This window comes from Arachis hypogaea, chromosome 2 (assembly GCF_003086295.3).
Source record: "Arachis hypogaea cultivar Tifrunner chromosome 2, arahy.Tifrunner.gnm2.J5K5, whole genome shotgun sequence".
Taxonomy (NCBI): Eukaryota; Viridiplantae; Streptophyta; class Magnoliopsida; order Fabales; family Fabaceae; genus Arachis; species Arachis hypogaea.
The window spans coordinates 12,595,017-12,606,102 of record NC_092037.1 but is presented as its reverse complement, the minus strand read 5'-3'; the positions used below and the strand labels follow the sequence as shown (position 1 = coordinate 12,606,102).

Sequence of the window (11,086 nt, the reverse complement as noted above, 5' to 3'; positions counted from 1 at the left end):
GATGAAATTCTTGTTTGGATTCATGACCTCCCTTGAAATTCTTGTTTGGATTCATGACCTCCCTCGTTTTAAGTTTCAATATTTTGTTATGTGTTTGATGTTAATAACGCATCTGATTGATGCTTGCTGTTTTGAGTTGATGATTGAAGCTTTGAAGTTTGGAATTTAATTTTATCTTGATAAAATGTTTACTGTGTTGAAATAATGCTTGTGATGCATCTGTGATGTATTTGTGGCTGCCTGGTTGATAACATGCATACTTGTGAGGAAGCAAATGATTTATCTTGATGAATATGTTTGATGCTATTAGAATAGGAATATCTTGATTCATCTTGAAAAACTTGTTTGCTGAATAAGTTATTTTTGGCAGTTCCTTTAGTTTTTTTAATGGTAAAAGTTGTTGTGTTTGGAATGATCATACCATGATTAAAAATATTTTTCCTACCATAACTATGTTGCTCTGATTTGTTGGAAAATATTTTTAAACAATTTGAACAACAAGACTTTCTTCAAAGATAATTTTTTGATTGATTTATTATTGATTATTTTGTGAGTTTGAGCAGAGAATCAAATTATTGATAACAAATGAGTTTTGTATATCATTCAAATCTGCTCATAAATCAAGCATTTAGCATCATGTAATGAATATGCTAAATAACATTATTATTTGAGGCTTGATTAAAATGTTACAGGATAATGGTTCCCTTAGTAAAAATAGAAAAACATGACGAGATAAGATTGAAATTATAATTTTAAATTATTTTTAAAATTAATTTGAATTATAATAATTTGATTAATAAAAAAATAATATGTTATATATTGTTTGATTTTTTTTAATCTAGTGTTAATTAGATTAACTCTAAAATAGTTATTAATCGGTTTTAATAATCTACTTTTTTTCAATAAATCAGACATATATACTAAATGTGATCATAAATATAATATAGTAATAGTCAAATCCACCAACAAATATATTGGCTATTATTACAATATAAAACAAATTAAATATAAAGGCTATTATCACTTATAAATCTATAAAATTGCACTGTCTTTGATTCGTGCAAGGGTTTACTTATCAAATAAACTTAAAATATGAACAAAAAATATTTATAAAATAGACCTAGCATTACTTGAAAGAATTATGGAAAATAATCAACTTACCTTATCATCCATGAGAATCATTTCTATGTAGGTCGTCTTGTTCTTGTCAAATTTGGATGGGACTTTCCATAACCTTATAATTCTTGCCTTTATTTTTCAAACTTTTTCATTACATAATCTACCATAGATAATATTGTTAATAGAATCATAGTTAGTAGCCCTTAGGTATGAGAAATAATAAATAAAAGAAGATCTATGTATGAGGTACGAATTTTCTAGATAATAAATAATTATAATAATTCACTATTAATCCTTATTTATATATATATACACTAATTATACATGATAATAATTAGCAAATATTTTCAATGGAGATACTTGCTATAATTAGATGAAATTTATGCCATTATATTTTATTAACCTTTATGATTAATTTAATTGAGATACTTACTCAATATATATATTATCGACATTAATTATATGCCAATATATTTAGGAAAGAGCCAAAAGAGGAGATATAAATATATATAATATTATTGCTATATAGGAAGCATACATAAATTACTACATTTTTTTATTATATTATACAACTTAAAATTATAGTATCATGTTATTATTAATTCTAGATACTTGCTATAATTATATCAAATTTAATTATGACTCTAAATAAATAAAATAGATAACATTTATTATTATTATTTTTTTCTTTTTTACATTCAATATTTACTGTAATTATAAAAAATAAAATAATTAATAAAAAATATGAGCAGAAAATAAAATATATTAATTAAAATTTAATTTGTTATCTAATTAATTTTGTGTCCATACAATATAACTTTACGAAAATGTTATGAATCACAACCTTTTTTATTCTATTAAAAAAAATACTATATATAACCTTTAGTAGTACAAAAATAATAAGAATTAATTATTGATATTGATATTAATCACAATTGATTATTGATTCCCTAATTTTTAAAAAAAATATATTTTACCTTTTTAAAATATAATGCATGTACCATGTAGACCTTGTTGTTGTTGTTGTTGTTGTTGTTGTTGTTGTTGTTGTCAAATTAAATGGGTCACGATTAATGTTTGCATTAACTATCTCCTAATAAAATTATTGCACTTGAATGAAAATTAGAACTATATCAATTGATATAATTAGAATGATTAAAAATATCGATGATTGATAAGTAATTTAATTACGCATTAAATATTGATTTGATATAATTATAATGAAGATATTTTCTTAAATTAATATAATCATACATTATTCATGAGCTAATTGTAATATAATTAGAATAAATTTATTTGAGAGAAAAAAAAATTCATGTGTAATTTTTAAAAATTATAATAAATTTTTTATTTATATATACGTATATATTAATTTTGTTAAATAATTCTATATATATATATATATATATATATATATATATATATATATATATTTTACAGTAGTTTTTCTTAATATATATACATATACAAAAATAATTATATATATACATAAATAAAAAAATATATGAATTATATTTTGTTAAATTCCATGTTACTGGTTATTAAAAACATTTAAATCACATATATTAATTATTTTTTGTTATAATTATTTTGTTTTATATATATAAAATTATTTTTTATTCAACAATTATGCAATAATTTTTTATTTTTTATATCCATATATATTCCTCAATCTCAATTCTATTATTTTTTTTCTAACAATGATATTTTAATTTGTTGTTTTCTTTTTTTTTCACGTATCTTTCCTTTTTCTTAAATAGTGATGTTTTAATATTTTTTTTAATATAATTTTCTTAATAATTACATTACTAATCTAAAATATAGAATGAGAAAAAAAAGATGATACATATATCCAAAAAAGAAAATAAACTTAAAAATTAGAAAAAAATTATATTAAAAAATATAAAAATAATATATTCAAAAAGAATAGTCGTAATATATAAATTGAGTCAAAAATTTAAATTTCTCTAAAACTAATTTAATCAAATATCAATATTAGAAATAAATTACTTAAATAATATTTAATCTATTCTACTCCTTAGACACGTATAGATTAGAGTCATTCCCGTAACGACAACCAACTGAAATAATATCGTAAATTCAAACATTTAGAATTCGTGCAAATTCAAACCATTTTCTTGTTCTTTGAAAACCTTCTGTATCCCTCATAGAGTTGAATCGCAATTCCTTTTATGGAAAAAAGAATTATGGATGTGGCTTTGATGTGTTGGGGACCAAAATTCGAAAGTCACTATTTATATCTGAGTGTGACACCCATTAAACACAAAAGCCCTTAATAGAAAAACATGGAACAACAACATAAAATCCTACGTTATTATGGCTAACCATGACGAGCATTAGTACCGCCCCCGTTTGATGGGTTTGGAGGACTTTTTGGAAGCATTTGCATGAACTCATCTTGTAGTAATGGCCTCCATGCTTCTCCATACTTAGGAGAACCAATCAAAATCACCAACACCATCACCATAGCTATCAACACGAACCTCCTATAATTGTTAGAGAATGACGACATGATGAGTTCCTCGTATATATGTATCTTATGTTGTCTGATCTTGATGGGCTTGAAAGCTAAGGCAAAAGAGCTTAATGGTATATAAAATCAGAGTCTGTGAGAGATCTTAATCTAAATGATCAATGTGTGATGAAGATTACACACACATATATAAGGTTGTTGCGTGTGCTGCCAATGCAATATCATATATTGCTTTAGACTTTAGAATGAGAAAAATCGTTTTTGAGCTGACTTTGAATTGAACAATGTTAATTCTTTGAATTCAATACACTTCCCAAAAAGGTTTAACGAGGAGAAAGCACGTTAATGATCTAGAGGAATGCTAGGGGTAAGCAATTTTGGTGTTTTGTAACCATCAATTGATCATCAATAATATTTTTAATGGTGTGAAATTACATCTAATAGTGGGAGATTACTCACTTTTATTTTGATAGTTAAGTGCTGGCCAAAACATACAAAAGTTACTGCACCTTAAATTTTTCCTTTTATCTAATACCTTTATTTAAGAATTTTACTTGAGTTTGCGTAAATTTTGGCATAAATCTATTTGTCTTTGATTTCTTTTTTATAATATTATAAAAATTTTGATATTATATTATAATACTAATTTTTTTTTAAATTTAAACTAATAAAAAAGAAATATGAGTAATTATACATATAACATCCAACAATTTTAAATAAAAAGCTACAAATTTTGGAACCTTCATAATTTTAAATAACATTCAATAATTTTAAACTAATAAAAGACACGTTTGGCTTGACATTTTAAACTTGAACCTTGAAGGGTTGAATTGAATACTACAAAATAGGAAATGGAGATTAAACATTGAAGAGATCAAAAGAAAGTAACTTGAACGCCAAATACACCCTCCTGCGGGCTTGTGTGTGTGGCTTGTGAATATATTTACTAGAGTAATTAGTAAATTACCCATGCATTATATCGGTTTATATTTCAGAAGTACTAAAATTAATAAGATATATAAATGTTAAAGTTAATTAATTTGTACGTTGATAGATATTAGCTGATGCTGAATTAGTGTAAACAGAATTAGTTAGTTTGTGATCAATTTATTAGTTAGTTGGTTGTAATTAAGCACATATCAATTAGTTTGTTAGTGATTAGTTTAGCTTGCGACAGCTGTAATTCCACTGCTATAAGTAGTTAGAGCTAAGCTATTATTGCGTGATATTAAAACTCACTTTACCAATATACTTCAGATTCAACCAAAATCTTCTTTCTCTTCTCTACACATACTCCCTCTTCTTTCTTAAATTCTTTTTCTGTCTACTTTTTCTTTTACGAGCCTGGTACCTTTCATGGTATCAGAACTTTTTCTATTCGGTTTAATGGCAAGCAAAAGTCAAAGATCTGAAAACTTAACGAATCAGTTGAACACAGCTCTAAATTTTACCTCTTTTTCGATTTCAATGAAACTCGACGATGACAATTTTTTGCAGTGGAAAAACTAGGCTGAATCAACGATTGAAGGCCAGAATTCGCTTCACCACATTACTGGAGAAGGAATCCTGTTGAGGCTTGATGAATCAAGAAATGTAACACTAGAGTTTGCTGCATGGAAGAGACAAGATGTGCTTCTCAAATCGTGACTTCTTGCTTCAATGACCAAGCCGTTCACCACTCGAATGGTAGGATGCATCTATTCGTATGAAGTTTGAAAAAGGTTAGAAGATCACTTTTCTTCACAAATCAAAGCAAAAATAATGCAATTGAAACACAGTATTAATATAGAAAATGATACTTTAGTTTCAGTAGGAGAATTAATGCGTGAGAGTGATCATGTAAATGCTATTCTGAATGGACTAATCGAAGAGTATAGCTCAGTAATCACCTCAGTAGTGGCAAGACCAGTGAGCATCTCAGTTGGAGAATTAGAGTCTTTGCTATTAAATCATGAAAGTATGTTGGAGAGGTTTCGAAAACCAGAGTCGTTTATACAAGCAAATGTGGCACAAAGTTCACCAGGTTACTCTTAGAACTTTAACTAAAGAGGTGGCTTCAGAGGAGATTACAGAAGTAGAGGTGGTGGCAGACAGATGAAAGGTGGTAGAAACATCTATAATAATAGTCAATCTGGTGACAACAATTTCAGATTTGGAACTCAGGCTTACAATAATCCAAGTTTTGGTGGTGCTGAAGGGGCAAGAATGTTCAACAATGAAAGGCAGCAGTATAATGGTTCAAGAATGTTCAACAGTGATAGGCCTATTTGCCAAGTGTGTGACAAGTCTGGACACACTGCCAAAACATGCTGGTATAGGTATGATCTACCAGAAGGCTCCAGAACTCAATATGAAGGCACAAGCTCACAGACTCTGCAAGCATCACAAGCCAACTTGAGCAATGTATTGGCCACACCTATAGCATTACAAGATCAAGGCTGGTGTCCAAACTCAGGTGCTACACACCATATGACATCAGACCAGCAAAATCTAATTGAAGGGAGAAGTATGAAGGTGCAGACCAAGTGATCATAGGCAACGGATCAGGTTTGCATATCAACTTTGTTGGAAAGTCTTTCTTTAAAACTGATTTGAGCAATAGAGAATTCTTGTTAAGCAAATTACTACATGTTCCTGGTATCACTAAGAACTTACTTAGTGTATATAAATTTTGCTGTGACAATGATGTCTATTTTGAATTTCATTCTAATGGCTGCTATTTTGAATTTCATTCTAATGGTTGCTGTGTGAAATCTCAAGAAACTAAAGAGGTTATTATACAGGAAAAAGTTGACAAGGGAATGTACAAGTTCCTCAATTTCACTCCATCTTTCCCTTAATCAAATAAACTAGCTGCCTTTCCCTTAAATGTGTCCATTGTTGATCAATTTCTCTTGTGGCACAATAGATTAGGACATCTAACAAATAATGTTATTTTCTCTGTGCTGAAATCTTGTAATATTGTTGTTTCATTAAAAAAAAATCTTGTGCTTCCACTACAAGGTTTTTATTTATTTATGGCAGTTTTTTTCTTATTTGTGGAGGTTTATAACTCCCACCAAATGGTTATTGAGGGTTTCTAAAACTCTCAAAATTTGAAGTGCCACGAGATCTTTTGTGGGGAGTTTTTAAAAACCTCCAAAATCTATTCAGTGGGGGGTTTTGTATGTGTTTAGGGGGAGATTTTATATTAAACTTTTGTGGCAATTTAAAATCCCCACAAATTATTTTTTAATTTAACAAAAATTAACTATTTTGTGAGATTTTCAAACTTTCACAAATCCCGTAATTTTTTTTATTTCAAATTATTCATTAATCTCGTCTCATTTACATATTCTCAAATTAAAAATAGTTAGAAAGAGACAAATAGTTAAAACAAAATAAAAGCTTTTATTTATTTTGAGAACAACAACTAACTTCTTGTCCATAAAATATAGCAATGACATGGCCAATAATGTCTACTCCAATATCAAAATACTAAAACAATAACCATCATATGCCACATATGATTCGAAATTCAAACAACATAAAATACAATACGAGATGAAATGAAAAATAACTTAAGCAAATTCATGTGAGCAGACATTAATAAACTAATAGCATTAATGAACGGAAATAACACTTGGAGCAATCTTACTGGCCAGTGAAAAGACTAATTTGACATATTTTTCTCCTTCACCAAACCACTGCAACAAACAAAAATGATATCACCATGTTGCTTAAGCACATAAGAACATAGAAGTTTCAATTTGTAAAACTTCTAGTACCTTCGAAGTAATACCGGATATTGAAATGTTGATAAAATTTGCTCTAGCTTCGATTGATACGATTTTTGCAAGCATAAATTTTCCTGTTCCAGGGGAGCCAAAAAGCAATATTCCTTTGCAAGGCTAAATATACAAATAACAAAGTAATTATATCATATGCTAAAGACATTACATAATCTACATAAAAAAAGTATTTGACAAATCACTAGATGCAACTAAAGAGAATTTTCTACCTTAGTTAGCTGCCCTTTGCAAAATAATTTCGGCCTCTGAAGAGGAAGCATGACCAATTCTTTCAAGGTATCCTTCACATTTTCCAAAGCTCCAATATCATCGAATGCGCTTTGTTTGGTAAGCCAGAGTATCTAGTGTACAACAACAATCAACATACTAGTCATTGAACAAATTCAATCAAGAAAAGGAGAATAGCAAAACAAACAAAATAAATAAATAAAGGCATATTAAATAAAGGACAGAAGATGTTTGAAGGCACACCGTGCGAATGCTGACAACATTAGACTAAGCTTTCATAGTCTCGACATCACGCTCTAGCTGCTATTTCCAATCAGAAAACAAGGTCTCATCCTGTACAAGTTTCAAATTAGAACTGATCCATGAGTTGTTGATGGGAACCAAACAAATTGTACATAATATTAATCTATGGTGATACCTGAGGCAGCTGTATAGTCATTCTGTTTGGGAAAAGGTGACCAAGTTGCTTTATTACTTTGGATATTTCTTTGCTCCTATCATGCAGTCTACCAAAATTATCCTGCACAAAGTTAAATACCAAATTACAGTAGTTCAATAATCAATAATTCTTGAAGTAGCCATGACAAAAAGCTAATATATATATATATATATATATATATATATATATATATATATATATATATATATATATATATATATATATATATATATATATATATATAATCAGTGTAGTCCATTTCATTGAGTTAGAGTTAATCTCTTAATATAGTTTATGTAAATATAACATTTTTCTAGTAGCTATTATTCTCGATAGAACTGTCAAGCATAGCTTTTCAATTGAGGGATGGAAGTAGTGTAAGGTTACCTGCCACGAATCATACGCTGCATTTAGTAGAAATAATGGAGTCTCAATATGTTAGACCATATTATGAGGAAAGAATCACTGAAGAAAGAAACACACTTCACATGTTTAAAATTTTTACTTTACAAGAAATTTCAAGTTATGAATGTAGCATGAAATCTAGAGTTAGAATATTATCGAAGTTGGATCCAATTGGTCGAGGCAACTTTTCAGCAAGTTCTTTTGTACATCCTATAATCTCAATCTGAATCAAATCGTCACTCTGAGAGGTCAACAAAAATTCAGAGGCTCCACGATCACCTCGTCCTCCATTCATAACTCCACCAGCAATGCTTTGACGGAGGAAACAACGGCGGCAAGAAGATGAATGGCGTCGGCAAAGAGATCGAGATTTTAGGGTTTCACAAAGGTCCCTCTCCTTCTATCTCTTTCTCGCTCGAAGCCCCTCTTCTGAATGCTATTTTTTTTCAATTTTTGTTATGGGCTAATATTTATTTGGCTAACAAAATTTTCAGTATTGTTTAAATTGTGGGAGTTATTGTTAATGAATTAAGGAGGTTTTACAAATTGTCATCATTAAAATATCCTAAAATATATTATGGAGGTTTATAATAACCTCCATTAAAAAACTTCCACAAATAAGCAAGAATTTTGCAGTGTTCCTGCTGTATTGGAAAGTCTCATGTACTCCCTTATCCTCCCTCAAATACCTTATATACTGCTCCCCTGCAACTCATATACACAGACATCTGGGGCCTTGCCCCTATACCTGACTTAAATAGAAACTATTACTTTGTCATTTTCATTGATGCCTATAATAAATACACTTGGCTCTACCTCATTAAAACTCGATCCCAAATCAAATCAGTTTTTAATTGTTTCCAACAAATGGTTGAGTTGTAATTGAACACAAAAATTAAAATGTTTCAATCTGACAATGCTGTTGAATTTTTTAGCTTGGCTAAGGATTTACAGGGACAAGGTGTACTGCACAGATTTTCTTGTCCTCATGAACATCAGCAAAACGGCAGTGCTGAGAGAAAGCATAGGCATATAGTTGAAAAGGGCTTAGCTATGCTAGCAGGTGCAGGCATGCCAATTAAGTACTGGGGAGAGGCCTTCATGACGACAGTTCACTTAATAAATAGGTTATCAACATCAATGTTGCAAGACCAGTCACCATTTGAAAAGTTGTTTGAGAAGAAACTTGATTACACAAACTGCGACCATACAATAGGCACAAGCTGGAGTTCAGATCAGCACCATGTACTTTTCTGGGTTATAGTGTAGTGCACAAAGGCTACAAGTGCCTCACTGCAGAAGGAAAGATAGTGATGCCAAGCAATGTGATCTTTGATGAACAGAATTTTCCTTTCAAGAACTCGAAAACTCCTTCAACAACCAAGCCTGATTTGTCTTCTGACTTTCACTCAACTCCAACCATTCCATTACTAAATAGGAACATGTCTCAACCTTCACCTAACATTACAGAATCAAGGTCTCCACATCCTACACCAAGCATCACAGCCACACCCCTTCTCCTGTCCTAACATGTACCTACTATACCAAGTATTCCAGAGTCCAGATCTCCTTTTTTGTCTATCACAGCCACCTCTCCTACCTTACCTTCACCAGTACCTACAGCACCATCAGCCACACTCATTCGAATACCTATCTCAGACTTGAAAATTGTTCTTCCCTTTGATGATGATCACTCAGTCTCGGCAGCATCAAATCAAAATGTTCACCCCATGATCACAAGGAGCAAGAGTGCAGTCTTAAAACCTAGATCTTTTCTAGCTAGCATTGAACCAGGGACTGTCAATGATGCCTTGCCAAACCTGAGTGAAAAGCTGCGATGGATGCTGAATACGTTGCACTTATGCAAAAGCAAACTTGGAAATTAGTTCCTCTCCCTCGGGGCAGAGAGGCTGTGGGTAGTCGTTGGGTTTTTTGAGTTAAATACAACCTTGATGGAAGTCTCCAAAAATACAAGGCTCGCCTAGTAGCTCAGGGTTTCTCTCAAAGGCCTGGGTGTGATTTCACTGAGACATACAGCCCAGTGGTGAAACCAACCTCAATTCACATTGTCCTCACTCCTCATCTTAGCACTGTCAAAGAATTGGAGAATCAGCTTGATGTGAATAATGCGTTTCTACATGGTGATTTAATCGAAGATGTATATATGAAACACAACCAAAGGGCTATGAAATTGGAGATAGAACTCTAGTGTGCAAACTCACCAAGACCCTTTATGGTCTGAAACAGGCTCCAAGAACCTGGTACTATAAGTTGTCAATAGCTCTCCAGCACCTTGGTTTTCATTCAACAAAGTCTAACATCTCTGTCTTCACGAGGTTCAAAAATGGCTCATCACTATTTGTCCTGTATATGTAGATTATTGGAGACTCAGATGAAGCAATTTCTCAAGTTATTAAGCAGTTGAATGACAAATTTGTGTTGAAAGACATGGGTGAGCTTCACTATTTTCTTGGGATTCAAGCCACCAAGACTTCTAATGGAGGTCTATTACTCTCACAAGAGAAATATGCCAGAAATTTGCTCAAGAAAGTTGAAATGGAACATTGTAAGCCCTATCATACACCCTTACCTTCCTCAGTTCGATTTTCT

At 30.7% G+C, this 11,086-nt stretch overlaps 1 protein-coding gene across 1 annotated transcript; it reads right to left on the bottom strand.

Annotated features, from left to right (window-relative positions):
* Window positions 1-7,215: 7,215 nt before the first annotated feature.
* LOC140176558 (uncharacterized) lies at window positions 7,216-9,204 on the bottom strand. The gene is made up of 5 exons (XM_072208083.1): window positions 9,166-9,204; window positions 8,051-8,152; window positions 7,614-7,745; window positions 7,381-7,503; window positions 7,216-7,299 (listed from the first exon to the last, which is right to left on the bottom strand). Exons 1-5 carry the CDS (start codon window positions 9,202-9,204, stop codon window positions 7,216-7,218), a joined length of 480 nt encoding a protein of 159 aa, XP_072064184.1.
* Window positions 9,205-11,086: the final 1,882 nt, after the last annotated feature.

Coding starts and splice junctions, on each gene's coding strand:
- LOC140176558 (XM_072208083.1), bottom strand. CDS start 9,204: ATGTCTGTGTATATGAGTTGCAGGGGAGCAGTATATAAG. Junction 7,746..8,050: donor TGACTATACAGCTGCCTCAG/GTATCACCATAG, acceptor GTTGTACACTAG/ATACTCTGGCTTACCAAACA. Junction 7,504..7,613: donor GCAAAGGGCAGCTAACTAAG/GTAGAAAATTCT, acceptor TTGTATATTTAG/CCTTGCAAAGGAATATTGCT.